This window comes from Hipposideros armiger, unplaced genomic scaffold, assembly GCF_001890085.2.
Source record: "Hipposideros armiger isolate ML-2016 unplaced genomic scaffold, ASM189008v1 scaffold_34, whole genome shotgun sequence".
In the NCBI taxonomy this organism is placed as follows: domain Eukaryota; kingdom Metazoa; phylum Chordata; class Mammalia; order Chiroptera; family Hipposideridae; genus Hipposideros; species Hipposideros armiger.
This window is the reverse complement of record NW_017731384.1, coordinates 4337192-4357456: the sequence shown is the minus strand read 5'-3', so window position 1 is coordinate 4357456 and position 20265 is coordinate 4337192. Positions and strand designations below refer to the sequence as shown.

General features: G+C 43.1%; 1 protein-coding gene across 2 annotated transcripts in view; it reads right to left on the bottom strand.

Annotated features, from left to right (window-relative positions):
* Positions 1-20265, bottom strand: part of CEP112 (centrosomal protein 112) — a 355787-nt gene that overhangs the window by 282185 nt on the left and 53337 nt on the right. For both annotated transcript variants that reach the window (XM_019637812.1, XM_019637813.1), the window contains exons 9-11: positions 7283-7369; positions 4683-4782; positions 1386-1504 (exon numbers count right to left, since the gene is read on the bottom strand). In XM_019637812.1, the coding sequence (XP_019493357.1) occupies positions 1386-1504; positions 4683-4782; positions 7283-7369 (306 nt within the window). The remainder of the gene's footprint in view (positions 1-1385; positions 1505-4682; positions 4783-7282; positions 7370-20265) is intronic.

Here is a 20265-nt window from a genome sequence, read left to right as displayed (position 1 = left end):
ACACACACACACACACACACACACACACCATGTCATGTTGACCGTACAGATACCTAATAATTTTTGAAGGAATGACTGCATGCATCACAAAGCAAATCTATCATCTGCTTATTAATTTTTGATACCTGTCCTATTTGCACCTGGTTTTCATCTCTGCCCAGATTTCCATAGAACTGTATTTCACAAAAAAGAACTTCAATCACGTTTGCAGTGTTTTCACAGCCACTAATTATTGTGTAGCTGTAAGAAAATTCTAAGAAAGACTTACTAATCCAGCTAAAAAAATAAAATGTACCCTGTTACATGGCAGAAGGCAGAAGATCTTTGTCTTCAAATGCCTGACAACTTAAACTGGGAAATAAGGAACCAGGGAATTCAGACAAAGACAGGAAGGGGGCCTGCTATGTACACAATATACCTGCAACAAACACAAAAAACAGCCAAATTTATAGAAAATATAAAATCAAATGTGAGGAAGAGAAAAACCACATCAATTAACAAAATAAAACTAGAGGAGAGCTAACTTGACCCATCTTAATATATATGCAGTGCCTTTCCCAGACTGGTACCAAAGCTGTAATCGCCAAGACATATTTCAGACCAACAGTGTCTGCTTGGGAAGGCAACTATAACTTGTAGGAAAATATTTTGAACCCAGACTAACTGAAAAAATATCTGTATGAGTTAACTAAAGGTCTTTAAGATACAATACCTCAAAAGAAGTAACATATTTAATTTCTTTTAAATACATATTGTAATGGCTAAGGGCTCTTAAGTTTAAAGTACTATATGACTACGTGAGACTCGTTCATAATGAGTATTTTTATTACATTACTCTTGGCACTGCTAAATTATACAAAGATATCTTAATTAAATTAAACACTGCTCCAAGGATAACCCATCCACTACTGATTTTATTTACATCAAAAACAAGTTTATACTGTAAATACTGTGTTATCTGAAATTTCAAGAAAGAAATGATCTAATGGCCTAACTCCAAAATTTCAAAAGTTCAATTTCCAAAAACTATCTTACTGCTATTTTCCCACTAATTTGGCTTAAAAATCTATTGGCTGTGACAAAAAAAAAAAAAAGAAAAGAAAAAGAAAATTCAGAACACTAATTGAATTTAAATATTAATCAAAAGTAAATTTTCTAAATGCAAGCTATTTTATAAACCATTACACTTATAGAAGAAAACATACCAAAACATGAATAGTAGCTGTTTCTAGGAAGTTGGTCTAGAATTATAAGTTACTTTATTTTCTTTGTTCATACCTTTCTGTATAGTCTATAAACATTCATTATTTTTATAATTAATACGTTACTCAGAAGCAGCATAAACCTTTATATTTTTTATTCCAGTTTTATTTCATACCGCCTACCTTTTTTTCCCAATCATTATTCAGGGATTCTGCACTTTGTTCGCATATCTTTTTCAGCTCTGCGATCTGGTTTTCTTTAGTCTCTCTGATAACTTGAGAGTCACGTATAAGGGTCTGAACTGTCAAAAATTATGAAAACATGGTTAAACCAATTCTAGCTACCACAGAAGAGTCTGAAGATGAAAAAATACATAGAGGACTAGTGAGTAGATAATTCCATTCTTCACCAAGTCTAAATTCTCTCTTCTAAAACACCTTATTCTTTCCTCTTTTTCTCTCCATTTCCACCACCACAGCTGTGGTTGAATCCACCATTACTCACGCCCTAGACAATTTTAACAGCGTGCTGGCCTCCAATGGGCCCTCTGTTGCATTAAAGAGGTCTTTCTACAGTGCAAATCCAGCAATGTTACCCCCAGATTTGAAAAACAAAACACAAAAAAAACCCTCTACAGTTCCCTTCACCTAAAAGATAAAGGCCAAAACTTCTAACACAGAAAATATTAATAGCCCCTCATGATCTGGCTACTTGCTGGCCTTATCCTTTGCCAATGTCATATTTTTAAACTTGTGCTGTAAACACACCAACCTTTCTGCAGATTCCTGAGGCCATAGTCTTTCATATATCACAGCCTAAAGATGATCACTTGTCTACCTAGGATACCCTTCCCTCCCCGGTTGAAAATCCTACTCATTCTTAGTCTCAATTCAGGTATCACCCTCTTTATGAGCCATTCACCAACCCCATTCCTCCTCTTATAGGGGCAGAAAGAAACTCTTCTGTGCGCCCAGGGACCCTCACATACTTCTCCATTAAGTCACTTATTACATTAGGTGTTACAATGGTGTACTTGCCTATTTCCTAGGAGAAAGATATTTCAAGTTTTTATCTACGGAGCATAACAGTGTCACACAGGCAAGTGCTCAAAAAGACGCATGCTGAACAAATAGATGGAGGAACCTACCATTTCAATATATCGTTGCTCCTTAGGGACTTTAAAATCATTGCCAAGGTTTACATTACTAAAACAAAATATGCTTTAAATTATATGAAATATTTCCCTCACAAATCACTTTTTAAAATTTCCATCTTTTTTTAAATGCCTTAAACTGTCACTGACTTAAGTGAAAATTTGTTTAATATATTCATGTCATCTAAATGGTAAAATAAATCCAGCTGTAGGTTTGCTCGAATGTAATATTTTTTTTAGCTTGCTGAACATATTCTTATTCACTTACTTCAAGATAGCAAAATTTAATTCTGTAACTATGTATGGTGATGGATGTTAACTGGACTTATTGTGATCATTTCACAGTATGCCCAAGTATCGAATCATTGTGTTGTACATCCAAAACTAACATAATGGCTATCAATTATACCTCAAAAAAGATAGCAACTTTTTCATATACATTTACATAGACATTTCTTTCACTCTTATATCTCAACTATGCAACAAATAAGGGGAAAAGGAAAAGAATCCAAGTTAACCTAACCTTAGTCTTTATAACATTTTACTTCACAATTCTAAAATTAAACTAAGATCTGTTTGCAATTCAAAAAGCCTTAAGAAATATTATTTTTAAACCTTTGGTATATTTAAATTGCCTAGTTTAAATCAGAGTAAGAAACAAAAACCTAGAAATAAATTTAAAATATTTTTGTAGCTATTGATATTTGGAGAAAGAACCTGATAAAATTTCTAACCGACATTTAAGACTGGAAATGAACCTAAAAATAGCAATTTCATTATTAATTTATATATGTAATTGTCATCCTAAATTTCACGGGCATTACCATTCCCTCAGATACCCTAAGGTTTGGTGAGTTGTGAAAGAGCCAGTAAGTTCCATATGAAAACCCCTAAATGAAAGCCTTCTCTCCCCTTTCCTCTTACTCATCGCCTATATCTTATCATTCACTAAATCCTTCAAAATTTCTTCTTCAGCTCCAGTCTCATCACTACCACTGCCATCGTCCAGGTATTCTGGGTCCTTATCATCTTACATGTAAAATTACAGAAGCATGGAAACATAAACTCTTTGAGTTGGGAGGGACTTGATGTATTATTTATTGCAACAGCACCATTTTATAATGAGTAAGCCAAGGCCCGGAGACTTCCTCACGTCATATGGCAGACATCGAAGAGCAGGGCTGAGAGTAGAGCCTGCGTTTTCTAGTAAGCGGGATGTTCTCTCTCTCCCGCGCTATTTTGCCTCTGACTTATTATAACAGACTAGGAACTGGCCTCACCGTGGGGGCACATCCACCATTAATTACAAGGTTACTCTTGAAACTTGAGGTCCTAAAACTCACCTCTCAAAAATCTCTGATTCCCCAGCATCTACAGGATAAACTTGAAACGTCTAAATCTGAAATTCAAGGTCATGCTTACGTCATGCCTAGTCACCTATCTTTTTCAATCTCTCTCTTAATGTAAAGGATATCCACTCTAGCTAAATGGTTTTGCAGCATCCTCCCCAAACTTACCAATACCAGCATTCCTACTGTAATACCTAGACACTTGCAGAAGTTCTTTTCTCCAAAAATGTTTTCAATAGTCTCTAATGGCTGCCTATTGCATTTAGATGTTTTGGCTTATAATCATAGTCAATTTAACACTTAATCACATGCTTTCTTTTCCTTCTTAATTAAAGTGTAAATGGGGAATACTTTTTAAATGTTTGTTCTGTCAATCACAATACTAGCATATACTATAAGGCATAATGTAGATGCTGCATATAATGAATTTTATTAGACCAAGAGGAGTAATTTCCCTAGACTTCTTTGTGAAAGCCAGTAAATTCTAATTCTATGACTGGCCCACGGCAGCCCAATAAGGAGGAGGGTTAAGAAGAGGGAGTGAGGGCCCGCCGAGTGGCTCAGTTGGTTAAGAGCTCGCTCAAGCGTTTGAGCTCTGAGCAACAGTGGTTCGAGTCCTGGCCCGAGCTGAGCAGCCGCTGAGCTGCCAACAGGTGGCAGGATGGCTCAGCTAAAAAGAAAGAAGAGGGAATGACAGTTACAGACTCTGCCAACTCCTGAGCCAAACCAACCACCATTACTGCCACCACAGACACACACACACACACACACACACGCACGCACGCACGCACACACGCACGCACACAGTTTTTCCCCATTCATATGAAAGCTCACAGAAACACATCCACTGATGGAAACCCACATAAACATTCCCATTTCACACTTTACAAAAGGTCAGAAATAAAAATTTCGCTTTATATAACCACTAAAATAAAATGGAAATATTATTAAAGACGTATGTAACAATGCAACATCACCTTTCATTTCAAGTTTTCTAATAGTGTCCTCTGTTTCGTTTTGTTTCTTTTTGTATAAAGTTTTCAATTCTTCTATTTCATTATTCTTTCTTTCTAAAATCTGCAAATGAATTTAAAATGGTTTAGTGTATTATGTTGTTTTACATATAGAACTCGTAATTTTAAAAATAAGCACAGTATTTTTCGCAAGTCCATCTCAGCTAATCCCACAAAAGATATAAAAATTATATTTTAGTGCACTGAGAAAATAGTAAATATGCTGGAATAATTGATTACAGAAAGAGATACATTATCTGCTTTGGATTTTCATGTACAACCTTTAAGGAGACTATAAATAATAAACTAGGTGATTATCTAAAATATAACTCAGAGATTAAGTTGTCATAAAGTTAGCAGAGAGAAGTCATCAACATTTGACATGTTGGGATAGTGCAATTCACCTCCCCACTGCACTGGAATAGAACGTCTTCAGATGAGCATATCCCTGACTCCTCCCACTAGTGGCCTTCCATTACTTTCATGCACATAACAAGAATTCCCAGATACATGGGAAGATGAGATGTAATAAGCTTCTTTTATATCTAGCTCTGCTATTGTGAATCAGAAAAATCATCTCACAATATGTCAAAGTTGCATGAATATTTTACACCATTAATTCATATTGTGTCAGCTTTCTTTCTGTCGGTGGCTGCTGCCGCGTAAGCATCGCTCAAGTCTCCCCTCCCGTAGTCGTCATGTCTAAGTCGGTCTCCCAAAGAGCCTGAACAGCTGCGGATGCGCTTCATTGGAGGTCTGAGCTTTGAAACAACAGATGAGAGTCTGAGGAGCCATTCTGAGCAATGGGGAACCTCCCAGACGGTGGTGATGAGAAACCCAAATACCATGCACTCCAGAGGCTTTGGGTTTGTCACAGATGCCACTGTGGAGGGATGGATGCAGCCATGAAGGCAAGACCACACAAGGTGGATGAAGAACTGTGGAACCAAAGACGGCTGTCTCAAGAGAAGAGTCTCAAAGACCTGGTGCCCACTTCACCGCAGAAAAATTTTTGTTGGTGGTATTAAAGAAGACACTGGAGAACGCCACCTAAGAGATGATTCTGAACAGTGTGGGAAAACTGCAGTGATTGACATCATGAGTGACCGAGGTGGTGGCAAGAAGCAAGGCTCTGCTTTTGTAACTTTTGATGACCATGACTCTGTAAACAAGACTGCCATTCAGAAATACCATCCTGTGAATGGCCACAACTGTGCAGTAGGGAAAGCCCCCTCTAAGCAAGAGATGGCGAGTGCTTAATCCAGCCAAAGAGGTCTAAGTGGTTCTGGAAACTTCAGTGGTGGTCGGGGAGGTGGTTTTGGTGAGAATGACAACTTTGGTCGTGGAGGAAACTTCAGTGGTCTAGGTGGATTTTGTGGCAGGTGTGGTGGTGGAGGATATGGTGACAGTGGGGATGGCTATAATGGATTTGGTAATGATGGAAGCAATTTTGGAGGTGGCAGAAGCTACAACGATTTTGGCAATTACCACAATCAGTCTTCAAATTTTGGACCCTGAAAAGCGGAAACTTTGGAGGCAGAAGCTCTGGCCCCTATGGTGGTGGAGGCCAATACTTTGCCAAACCGCAAAACCAAGGTGTCTATGGTGGTTCCAGCAGCAGCAGCAGCTATGGCAGTGACAGAAGGTTTTGATTACCGCCAGGAAACAAAGCTTAGCAGGAGAGGAGAGCCAGAGAAGTGACAGGGAAGCGACAGGTTACAACAGATTTGTGAACCTAGCCGAGCACAGTGGTAGTAGGGCCTAGCTGCTACAAAGAAGACATGTTTTAGACAATACTCATATGTATGGGCAAAAAACTTGAGGACTGTATTTGTGACTAATTGTATAACAGGTCATTTTAGTTTCTGTTCTGTAGAAAGTGTAAAGCATTCCAATAAAGAGTCTTAATGTAGTTTTTTTGGGGTTTTTTTGCACCCCTGCTGTTGATTGCTAAATAGACTAGTCTGATCATGATGCTGAATAAATGTGTCTTTTAAAAAATATATTTATATTGTGTTAGAAGTTTTAAAATTAATCATGTAATAAAATTTAATCATGATCATTATATACTTCTAAATACATCTACACTCAAAAACAAACAAACAAACAAAAAACTAGAAAAATAACCGAAATGTAGGTAAGTTGGCAAACCGGGGGGAAAAAATGGGCTAACCAAGTAGAAAAAAGAAAACTAAATTGAGACAGGAGTAGGAATAGCCACTTTTCTTACAGTTGGGGTATATTTCCTATACACCCAAAGTCAGCTAAAAAAAATTATTCACCCATGTCTAACTATTTCTTAGTGTTTTAATTATCAGCACTTTACTTTACCTTTATTGTTTTAGTCCAACCTGTAAGAATGGTTGGTAAATAGGAAAAGGAGCTAGTTTGATCCTAATATCCATAAAGAAGAGAAAAAAAAAGGAAAAGAATATATAGACAAGTTGATAAAACACTTTGAATTTTGTTCCTCCCCAATTCAAATAGCAAATAACATGTATAACAAGGCCTAGAATACTTCAAATATGCAATATTAATAAAAGAATAAATGGTATATCCCCCACCTTCTGAACATCAGCATCATGTTTCTGTTGAAGTTTAAGCTTCTCTTCATGACATTTAGCTTCTATCATTTTTGTTTTCATGTCCAACTGGAAGGAAAATATTTTACAGGTGTTAATAATTTACTTTTCCCCTTGGCAAAAATACACAATTAAATTAAAATAATTCACTATATGAAAGAGACTATCATTTTCCACTTTTACCCAATAGCCAAAGGCCCAGAAATCACATACATATACCAATTTGTTCGTTACATTCTTTGATTACTTCCAAGCTAATTAAAAATCTTTCAAATAAATTTCACTTGATAGGTAAAACTTATACTACTAAATACAAATTTATCAATTATCCCAGGCCCCGCAAAAAAAGTGCTAGTTTGCTAAATCAACTCTATTTTGGTATTTGTTTATATTTTCTATTTGAGTAAGTCTCTATTCAACCTTTTTACTTTGATCTTTTCTCACATCTATGTGCTCCTTTAAAAAATACTCTTTTAACCTATGTGCTAGTTTGGGAATGAACGTCCATAAATATGGCCTATTACTGATAACAGATTTTCCAGTTCTCTCTCCTGTAATCATAGACCCCAACTCCCTCAAGGTGGTGACTTTGTCTCCTTTCGAGTATTTAAATAACTTCTATCGTCTTCAAACCAATATCTAATACACCAGTATTCTGGGAAAAGCCAGCAAAAAATGTAACCAATACTTGTTGATGGCAATAAGTGCATCTTAGAATTAAAAGAATAGTAGTGACAGGTTTTAAGAACAACATAAAATTGGTTATCTCAAATGTAAAAGTATTTGACCACCTAATTCCAGCGATTCCTTACAATGGAGGCTGACAGGCCTCATTTCTAACTCTAATTCTAATCCCTATGTATTAACTGCTGTGATTTGGGGCAAGTAAACATTTTGAGATTCTGTTTCTTCTTCTGCCAATTAAAGATAATTATCCTTACCCAATGAACTGTGAAACTTACAGTCAATGGTATCATTTAAGTAACTATTCTCAGTACAATGTTTGGCAAAAAGTAGGTATACAAAAATATTAGTCTACAACCTTCAGGAAATGTTTCTTTTAAAATATTAAAAATATACTGTCAAAACATTTTCTTGAAAATTTTAAAAATATACTTCATATTTTTCAATTACTGCTTCAAATAAACAATGAAACTGAACTTCAGATAAACATGCATGATCAAATCAACATATCAAAATGAAATTTAAAAATTTTACAAACAAAAGTTAGCAATACAGATTCATGATTTTTAAATATTATGAGTGGTGGACAGAGAGGCAGCCATCCATTTACTAGGCAAAAGGAAAAAATTCTGAATGTTTCCGTCTTTTGCCTCTAAATCACATGATACTTCTTCCTCATTTCAGCTGAGAGGGGGCTGGGTGACCTAAGTCCATGTTAAGATCCTTAAGAGAAGCATTTTGGGGCTCTATTGAAAAGGAATCAAACTTAAAAATTAACATGACAAAACTGAGAAGATATGGGATACATAAGTTATTACCTTATCATTCCATAATGCTTTCTAAAGAGCTTGCCATGCCCTCAGCTTCTGAGCATCAGCCCTAATACCACATAAGTGCTGCCACAACCCAAGCCACCACCTCCACCCTCTCCACCTCAATCTTGGTTGACCAGATTGGAAATAAACACCGGACACATGCTTAAGAAATCCACTAGCTATAGAAGAATCATTCAGATTATTCTTGAGACAGAGAATCTGAATGAAGATAGCAAATTAGCTACTTTGGGGAACAACCCAAGCTGTAGAGGGGCAGCAACCAAGAGAAAAGAAAGCAGATGAATCCAACATACAGAAGAAAGCAAATACACAAACAGAGCCAAGTCTAGAAATCACACGGCATCTGAAATATGAAACAAGCAACCTCAGGCTCCAAGTCGCCATGATACTAGGCGTACTTGAATTCAGAAGGATTTCTGCATTCTTTTGGATTTTAGGTAGCTTGATGGATCTCTGTTCTTGCAACCAAAGAGATTTATCTGAATTCTATTGTTCTGGTATAGTGTTTTACTTTGGTCTAATATTAAACTGAAAGAAAAGTTGCAATAAGAGCACAAGAAGCTCCCAAACGTCCTTTACCCAGATTCACCATTTGTTTACATTTTGCCTCCTGTGTTTTATCATTTTACATCTATATGTACATATTTATACATACAAACTATTTTCTGAACCATTTTTGAGAAAGTGAGAGACCGCTTTATCCCTAAAAACTTGACTGTACCTTTCCTTAAAACAAAGACAGTCTTTCATAACCAGAGAAGTTAAATCGAAATCAGGAAATGTAATGTTAACACAATAATATTATCTACTGCACAGTCTATAGTCAAGTTTTATCAATTATCACAATAATGGCATTTACAGCTATTTTTTTCCCAGTCCAGGATCCAATTCAGGATCATGACCATGCACTGCCTTCAGTTATCCTATCAACTATAATAGATCTCCTTTAATCTGCAAAAGCCTTTCTTTGTGTTTCTTGACCTTTATATTTTTGAAGAGTACAACCAATTATCAAATGTCCTGCAGTTTGGATTTGTCTGATGCTTCCTCATGATTAGGCTTATTCGATTTTGGCAAGAGTGACACTAACGTGATGTTGTGTCCTTTTTCATTCCATCTTATTAGGAGGAGGTTGGTTTGTCCCAATATTGCTAATGTAAGGTTACAATAGTGAACCCCAAGTTGTAAGTGTAGAATTAAAGAGAAAGTTTCTCTACTGCCATCCTTTTAAAAAAAATAGTAGTATTTCTTCTCTGTAAAGGCTTACCTTGACACCACAAGATAGCTCTACATTTCTGCCCTTTACTCTAGGGCATGATTCACGATAAATCATCACAATTAGAATACAGAAACAATCTTACTAGTGTAGTATATAAAGACAATACAGGATACAAGATATAGATATAAATATATGTATACATATTTGAGCATCTATAGACAAATACATATATGTATATGTAAAAGGCAGTAAATAGCCTTGCTTAACTTAGTTTAACACAAAAGGCTGAAATGAAGACTAAATATAACACTTCTAATTTGTTTCACCTCCACATAACTGACTCCAAACAACATTTAAGTTTTCTTTAACTGGGCTCAGAACATACACTATTGATTTCAAACTTAAAAAGCATGGAGTTCCACTTCAGGTTATAATGGAGTAACCAGTACTGAACTCACCTCCCACTGTTAACAACCATAAAAGGGGATAAAATAGATGACGTATTAGAAGACAGGCAGTCAACACTGTCATCCTCACAAGCTGAGCCCCACTTTCACTCTGGCTCTGCATGGAAACAACCACATCACCAGGCCCCACAGATCCCTGCAGCCCTACTGAACTGAGAAGGTGAAGGTCAGAGTTCAGGGCAGTTGAAGAAGCCGGAATCTTAAGTATAAGGCACTAGGGAGGTAGGCACTGCCCAGCAGGATCCCCTCCTGACACTGGCTGGGATGTGTGTGCATTTAGTGCATGGCGACTACAAGGCAGAAAAATCTAAGAGACACGGTACATTAAACAGTGCTGGGGGATGCGGAAGGCTCAGCCAGCCAGAGTGGAGGCACCTACCAACAACTTGTGAATACCTGGGCCTCCAGATAAAATACCGTAAAGGCCACACCGAGGCCTACCCTAAACCTGCCCAGTGAAGCCTAAACGCAAGCCTTACGAAGGTCCTCAGAAGAGGCTGAGTTTGTAGATTTGATCCCACCATGCTGGACGATTTGGGAACCATGTTTTGCTTTCCACCGGTGTGCAAACCTCATCCTCTCATCTTCAGCCATTTGCACTGTGATCATGGTCTCTCTTTCCCTGGCTTCTGTGACCAGGTGCTAGTCTGGTCCTCCTCTCACTCTTGGGAATGTTTCTCTGTCTCCTTTGCAATGCCCAGTCTCCTCCACTATGTGTAAACATTTGCCCGTGGGGATTTTATCTGGATTTAACTCTAACCCCCCATAGGGACGAATCAGAATTTCCCAGTGCAGGCCTCATGTCCTTCCTAGGCTCCAACCGCCTGCTACACAGCTCCAGTTGGATGCTCCTCGCGCAAACAATCAGTAACATAACAGTGTGTACTATGTACCAGCAAGTCCCTATCTTTCACTCCTTACCCTCAACATCCAGTGAGTCACCAAGTTCCATCCCAGTGTGCAGTGCCTCGTCTCAGGCCCACCAGAACCATTCTGGTAGAGTTCCTCACTCACCCTCCCTCAACTGTTCGACAGCCTCTTCCCAGTGACTCCCCACTCTAGTCTTTCTCCCTACTAATCCCCCTGAGACACTACTGCCTCTGGGGACCCAGCTGTCAGAGCCCCTTAGCGGTGGAAGCTGACACGTTTTGGAGGTGGGCTGGCCTGGCCCCTTCTCCCTGGAGAGGAGAGAGAGGAAGACACACAGGCTGGTGCAAGGTTGCTTGTGAGTTTGCTGTACGTGTGAGTTTCATGTCAGTTTCTCCCTAGTGCACATGTGTTGTTGGTGCCGTGCCACTATTGTTGTGTATGTATATAAACCCCACCTCCATTTTGATGGCTCTCTCTGGCCCTGGCCTCAGATGAATAAAGAACGGTTGCTGCATTTATGGCACATCTGCCACGTGCTTTCTTTCGTTTGGGCATCTCACCATCAAAACGGTCCCTGACCGACACACTCAGACCTGTCACTTGGCACTGTGAGCAGGATTTGGTGAGTATAGTTGCCCCGTTGCCCCCAAGCGCTCGGGGGAGGACTCTGCCATGTGGCCCCCGACCATGTTGTGGCACCCGATCGCTGAGTTCCTCACGGCGTGAGCCCCTCCTGAGGACTGGAAGGCAGTGGAGCCCATACAGGAGGCTGTAGGGGAGTCATTAGGCCACATGGAGACGAGTATACCCATGGCCCACCATGAGTCAGTGGGGCAGGTTGCATGGCTGCTCCTCTCCATCTTGCGGTGGTGCAAGCAGTCACCGTAAGCGACCAGATGCAGCAGGTGCAGCAGCTGAGGCAGGCTCAGGAGGCACTGGAACAACGGGTCCATGCACTGGAAAAGGCAGTGGAAGGCCAGGTAGGCTCCCTGTTTTCCTCCCTCCCTGTGTCATGACCTGAGAGCTCGACTCAGGCCGTGCTCCAGGCCTGTCAGGTAATCAAGCGGCAGATAGAGCAGAACCAGCCCATAGCCCCGGGAGGAAGCCCTGCTGGGGCACCGAAGGTCAAGCAGCACACGATGTATACGGCATATACGAAGGCTGAGCTCTGGAAATTGACTAGGCAAGTTCGCCAACAGGTCAGATAGACCATTCCCTGCTGGCTGTTGTGGCTATGGGACAATGGGCTGCGGCAGCCTGGTCCTGTCCAAGTGAGCCGGAGGCAAATGTGGTTCGATCTCCTGGCTGCGGGTGCGTTGCAAGCTAAGATCGAACAGCAGCCTCATGAAGTGTTGCTAGCCCTCTGGAACCAGTTGAGCCCCTAACAGAAGTTCACCAAGCCGCCCAAGGTCATGCCTGTGAAGTGTGGGCTGCAGGACTTCTTTGACTAGGGATCGGGCAGAGGGATCCTCCCCCCCACCACCCCTTCCACCCCTACCCCCCCCGTTGGCGGGGGAACTGGGAGACTGGAGGCCTCATGTGGAACTGACCATTCATTGGTCCCCCCGCAATGTGCAGCATGTGTTGGCCCTGGTGGACACTGGTGGACACTGGTGCTGACAGCACCCTGTTGTATGGCAATCCAGACTGGTTTGGAGGCTGTCACATATGGGTGCGGCAGGCACTTGTAATCCTAGGTATTGGACGCCTTGCCCGACAGGCCTACGTGGCGTACATCTCCCCCGTTGCAGAGTACATATTAGGGGTGGATGTTTTGCAGGGCCTTGCAGTACAGGTGACACAGGGCGAGGTCCGCTTGTGGGTGCACGTTGTGAAAACGGTGGTGCGAGGGCACCCATACCACAAGCCCGTCGTCTTGCCGAGCCCTGCCAGGACAGTTCATGTGTGCCAGTACCGCCTCCCAGGAGGACATGAAGAGATCAGCCCGACGATCCTGAAGCTGGCGGAGGCGGGCATCATATGCTCCACTCACAGCCCATTCAATTCCCCTGTGTGGCTGGTCTGCAAGCCAGGTGGCACCTGGCGCATGGCTGTGGACCATCGGGAACTGAAGAGGGTGACACCCCCCTGCATGCCACCATCCCCTCCATAATGGACCTCATGGACCGCCTGTCCTTGACACTGGGGAAGTACCATCACGTCGCGGATGGTACTTTTTCTCCATCGACATTGCCCTGGAAAGTCAGGAGCAGTTTCCCTTCATTTGGGAGGAATGACAATGGACATTTGTGGTCCTGCCGCAGGGGTATCTGCACAGCCCGACAACCTGCCATGGACTTGTGGCCCAGGACTTGGCCACCTGGAAACATGCCCCAGCGGTGTCGTTGTTTCATTATATTGACGATATAATGTTAACCTCTGATTCTCTTGCAGATTTAGAGAACGCGGCAAAGGGCCTCAGAGCAGCACTTAATGACTGGGGATGGGCTGTCAATGAGGCCAAGGTCCAAGGGCCTGGATTGTCTGTCACATTCTTGGGGGTTATCTGGTCAGGTAAGACCAAGGTTATGCTGGAAGCTGTCATTAACAAAATCCAGGCATATCCATGCCTGGAAACAGTGAAACAGCTCCAGAACTTTTTGGGCCTCTTGGGGTATTGGCGGTGGTTCATATCCCACATGGCGACCATAACACGCCCCCTTCACAGTCTGACGAAACGGGATGTGGGGTGCGGTGTGGGACTGGATCTCTGGGATGGAGGAAGCCTTTACAGCTGCCAAACGGGCTGTGACTCAAGCCCAGATCTTGCGAGTCGCTGACCCCGCCCTCCCATACCTGCTGACAGTTCAGGTGCAGGAGGAGGGCTTTGGCTGGGGTCTGTGGCAGACCCATGGGACCAGGAAGGTGCCCTTGGGTTTCTGGTCTCAGCTCTGGAAAGGAGCTGAGCAAAAATACTCATTGATCAAGAAGCAGCTAGCAGCCATTTACGCAGCCCTAGTGGCCTGTGAGGCTATCACAGGTCCTGTACCTGTGACGGTGCAGTCCATAACCCGGTCGAGGGTTGGCTGTGGTCATGGCTCAGGGTGCCCAGGACAGGGGTTGCCCAAACTGCACACTGACCAATTGGGGAGCGTATCTGGAGCAATGGGCCACGTTTAGCGCCAGTCCGATGTCCCAAAAGCTCCACGAGCTGTTGGGTCCAGTGGCCTTCTGGGTAGAGAAGGAAGAGGCACTTCCAGAGCACCCTGTATAGGTGGCCAGCCCGTACAGGGAAGGAGATCCATCTGTCCCTGGTGGGGCACGGATGGCTCCTGTCAGGGCCAGCTCCCCACTTAGACTGAAATAGGGTTACAGCCAGAATCAGAGGAATTCTGGTATGACACCAGCCCAGGCCAGAGAAGCCAATGGGCTGAGCTCAGAGCTGTCTGGCTGGTGCTCATGCACGAGGCAGGAGACGTGCATATCTGCACTGACAGCTGGGCAGTGTTCCGGGGTCTCACCCTGTGGCTGCCCCATTGGGCCGCCCAGGGGTGGATGATAAGATGGTACCCCCTGTGGGGACACGCCCTTTGGGAGTATCTTTGGTCACAGGGCAGCAGCCAGGCGGCTACGAATTACCACAACCCGGGCCATACGCCATCCCTTTCCCCTGGAAATGCAGCAGACACGCTGGCACAGGTCCGGCCTGCCCGTCCTCTCTCCCCTTCGGCAATGAAGGATGCACCTAGGGGCCCTTGGCTACACCAGAAGCTAGGGCATGCAGGCCCGTGAACCATGTGCCAAGTGGCCCTGTGCTGGGGCATGCCTCTGACAGTGGCAGACGCCACAAAGCCTGTTCAATCACGTCCCCAGTGCACCAGCCACCACCTCCATTGGTGGCAATTGCCTACTCAGCCTGGTAAAGTTGAGCGGGGGCTATGCCCACTACAAGTGTGGCAAGTGTTTTATGTGGGGCCTTCCCCAACCTGTGAGTAAGTGGTACCTGCTTACAGCGGTTGACACTGTCACCACCTTGGGGTTTGCGTGGCCTACTCCCACCGCCTCGCAACAGGAACCACACATGCCCTGGAGCAACTGAGCGCTGCATATGGGCTGCCGATCACCATCTTGAGCGACCAAGTAACCCATTTCACTGGACAGCAGGTTCAGCAGTGGGCAAAGGAGCAGGACATAGAGTGGCAGCTACATGTCCCCTATCGCCCGCATGCTGCGGGTATGACAGACTGTTTCAATGGGCTGCTGAAGGACAAGATACGAGCCCTAAGAGGGACAAGCCCATGGAAGCAATGGGCATCCCGAGTACCACTAGCGTTGTGACTGCTAAGTGAACAGCTGCGAAAGACAGGCCAGTCACGGCTAGATGAGTGGTAGGGGGGTTGCCATGCGCTCTCAAGGTAGTGCCGGGGTTGAGCCAACCCCCAGATTTGTCCCGAGCACAGCAGGGAGCTTGGCTTCTGCCAACCCGGGAAGCTCTGGCTGAAGGCCAGGTGCGAACATGGACTTGGCTATGGAAGACTGTTGTCCCCAGGATCCCTGGGTAGCCTTAGTGGGACCCTGGGGACCCGACACTGGTCATGGACTACAAGTCCAGCCTTTGCTGTGCTCCTGGTCAACCCCTCTTGCAGATCACCTTGCCGCGAGACGTAGGAGGGACCTTGCTACGGGGTACCTTTGCATTGGCGCTATGGCCTTTGCCTTTGTTGCAGGTCCAGGAAGTGGACTTGCCTCCCCACACAGTGTGGTATCACCATCCAGGAGCCCCACCACTGGCGGCTACCGTCCTTTCCCAGGATGGGAAAGTGGCTTGCATACTGCCACAAGGCAGGGATTTGCCACTAATGGTCTCTGTCTCCTTACTGTCCTATCGTCCAGCCTAGGCGCAGGCAACAGCATCCTGGCCTGGGCCCATGTCTCTGCCCAGGTGCACAGCATCTCCCAGTGCTGGGTGTGCACTGAGCTCCCCATATCGGCGGCTGAAGGACTCCCATGGTGCATAACAGCAGCTACAGCCTCGAACTAGACCTGGCTGAGCTCCTGGCGGACGACCAGGGACTGGACCTCACGCTGGAAAACAGTGGACACCCTTCTGTGACGAGGACAGCATAACGCCCGCCCTTGCTGGGCTACGCCGTGTACAATGGGTGGGGATGGTTGACAGGGGAGCATGTGAAACTATTAGAACAGGCCCCTCATTGTGTAGAACAGGTGTGAGCCATCCCAAACCGCACTGTGGGGAGGACCCCAAAAGAGTTATGTGGCAACACAACGAGGGCGGAACACCCAAGGTTTTGGTGGGATGGAAGACGATATGTGGGCACAGATATTCTCCCAGCTGGATACCTATGGGTTTGTGGCCACTACGGGTGGCCATACCTCCCGGTCCACTGGACAGGCTGTTGTACGTGGGGTTGCCAGTATTTCGCAGGGAGAGTTTTGGTCACGCTCCCACAGCAGCCCCAAAACAAGGATGTGTTGTACCATAGGTGGCATCGCCACAAACGGGCAGCATGGTGGTTTTACCCGCTGGCCTTTTTTCTCCCCGGGGCTGGGACTATTTTATATGAAGGCCCTGGCTGAGCACACAACCCAGGCCCTGAATGCTGCTAGAACAGCGGTGTCCTTGCTAGTAGATGAAACTGCCCAGATGCGGAAGGTCGTGCTACAAAACCACATGGCCCTTGATCTTACAAGGGCAGCACAGGGAGGAGGTACGCGCGCCCTCCTGCACATGGAGTGCTGCATCTACATACCCAACCACCAGGGGCAAGTGCAGAGTGCCTTAAAGGAGACGGACACACAAGTCCAGGCCATTCATGCACTGACTGAGGACCCTTTGTCCTCCTGGTGGTCTCACCTAGGCTCTACCTGGCGCTGGGTGATAAGTGTTGTAGCGGTGGAGGCCAGCACCTTTCTTGTATTGTGCTGTGCCCTATATTGTTGTTGTGGCCTTTGGGTCCAGGATCTGGCCCTCAGAGAAAAACTGCAGTCCCAAACCCTGTAGGGGTGGAGTGTGGGGACCCAGCTATCAGAGCCCCCTAGCCGTGGAAGCTGTGGACAAGCTTTGGAGGCGGGCCGGCCTGGCCCCTCCCCTCTGCGGGGGCCAGAGTGGAAGACAGGCTGGTGCAAGTTTGCTTGTGAGTTTGCTGTACATGTAAGTTTCATGTCAGTTTCTCCCTAGTGCGCATGTGTTGTTGGCGCCGTGCCACTATTGTTGTGTATGTATATAAACGCACTTCCATTTTGATGGCTCTCTCAGGCCCGGGCCTCGGATGAGTAAAGAACTGTTGCTGCATTAATGGCACATCTGCCACATGCTTTCTTTCGTTTGGGCATCTCACCATCAAAACGGTCCCTGATCGACACACTCGGACCCGGCACTGCCCATTTGCTTTTCTAGAGCACAGCTGTGAAAATGTCATCCCCTGGTCAAACCTCAGGAGCTCCCTGGGCCTTGGCTGGCAGCCACCTACGTTTCTGACTTGACTACGCTCTCTTCCATTTCTTTTCCTTCTACACCAGCCAAGTGGTCTCCGAGCTCCAGCTAAGCACGCACTCTGCTTTCCCCATTCCATGTCTTCTCTGCCTATTCAAATCTCACACATGATTCAATCTCTGGTTCAAATGTCACTTCTATGATGTCTTCCCTCAGGCTTCCCAGACAAATGCAATTTTTCCTTCCTTAATATACCTCATAACACTCACTCAATATTGCCCTACAATTGGTTTGCACTCTACTTTCCTTCTTTCCTGGAACTGAAATATGAATTGTTTTAAGGGACTTTCTCATATCGCTTACTGAATAAAATAATTAAATTTGGAATCCACATTTGTATTCCCTTTGTACTACGATACATATGTACACACGTACATGTATGCTAAAATTAAGTTTTAGAACCTAGACAAATGAATAACTGAGTTTAAATTATGGAATTCACACCAGGCTAAGGCAGAGGGAGCCGCTAAGGAGTATGAGCAGAGAAGCCTTCTTAAAGCAGTGCATAAGAAAAGTGAGTATCTCTTATTCCACTTCTAAAATCACCATTGTTCAACTTGTTCTCCTCTATCAATCTTTTAATGTTAAAGAGGTTTTGGTTTCGAACTGAAATACCCCTCTAGGCCATTTGCCCCCATCAAAAATGTTTTATGGTGAGAATCAGTTGGGATAAATGGAAAGAGGAAAGTCTTACCTCATTTGACCAAGTCCCTAGGCAATATGACCAGAAGAACTACTCAGACAATTACTGAAACCACCCCAGGGCTAAACCACCCACTTCTAGAAAAAGAAGTAGACAGCCATCAAGAGAGTGAGACAACTCCACAGGAATAAAAGGCATGTGTGACAAGCCATTCTAAGGATAACCTACTGCTAAAGCAAAGAACTGAAATTGGATAGCTTCACTTTCTAGGGGGCATGCCCACAAGCTATTTTAAAGAGAATTTCTGAAATTTCTACTTAGAAAGAACTTAAGAAATTTTATTTACAAAGTCCACTGGGCCCCATCTTCTCTGAAGTATTCACTTCAAAGAATAATTCTGAGGCTGGACATTCCGACCAAACGAATAAAAATCTCATGACTGTGCTCACTTAGTATAAAAGTATTTCCTTGGGTTTAAAAATATCCTACTTGTGGGACAACTAGTTAAATTTTAGGACAATTACCAATGTCATGTACTCAACTGAATATGCACAAACTTTAAATTAAGAGTTTTTTGTTTTTTGTTTTTTTAAGGAACACTTACCAATCTAGTTACTAAGGTATTCAACATTCACTCCTACAGAAAAGCAGATTTCTTATTCAAAATGCTACTTTTTACTATTAGCAGTTTCGCATGTGTAAATTGTTCAACATTTGATACTGAAATTAGCAGAATACCAAAATATAACAGCATAAAAACCATTAATGTGTTTGTAAGAAAAAAATATAATAAAGTTCCTTAGACAAGCACCACCTACACATTTTAAAATACCAAGGAACTCCTTTTAATGTTATTTCATATTGATCAACTACTTCTAGCATGTCCAAAGGAACAAAATCTACAGAAAAAGCGATATTTTGATGCAGAGAATAACTACAAATTTTAAGTTTTTGATAAAGTATAAAATGTAGGCACTGTAATTTTACTGAAATGTTTTTGTTTGCCTTTATTTACTGTAACCATGTAGCAATTAAACTGTAAGACAAAAGGTCGAAACCATCACTGGGGCCAGCCATCAGTACTGTCCAGCAATTTCCAAAGCATTATCAGCAACACAACTGAATGATGTATATTCTTAACCGCTCTTTCTACATCTCAACAGCCATCACAGCAAATTGCAGAAGAAGCGATTCATAAAATAATCATCACTCCACTTAGATACGTAATTGTTATAATCATCTTTTCAGAGAATTCTGTTAGTTACCAGTCAGAGAAAAATCATCATATGTTAGTAATTAAGGCCCTTCCTGATTAATGTCCCCAGTGTATCCTATTCTGAAAACATTAATTTGTAATGTTTCATAATGCCAACTGTTATTCATGTGCTTATTTATAAACATAGCAGCAAAAAAAACAAGGCATTGCTCTTGTTATCTTACCCCTGGAGCTTAAAGATGTACGAAATTTTCCTAAACAATAATTTCTAGTCTCCTCAGAACTCATCACATTGAGGGAAGAAGTGATATTTAAACATGGATAGTGCATGCTGGTATTTTTTCTAATTATTAAATTTTATTATATATCATTTGCAAATATGATTTATATGACACATAAACATAATTAGAGTATTACTGAGTTTTTATGTATTTTGTTTAGCTTCTCTGCACTTGTTGCTGTTCGTTTCCTTTTTATTTAAATCTCTCCCTCTCTTCCTCATTTTTTCCCACATCAACACCTACCTACAGGGGTATTCCATAATAACAACTACATATATTTTCATATCTTCTGTCA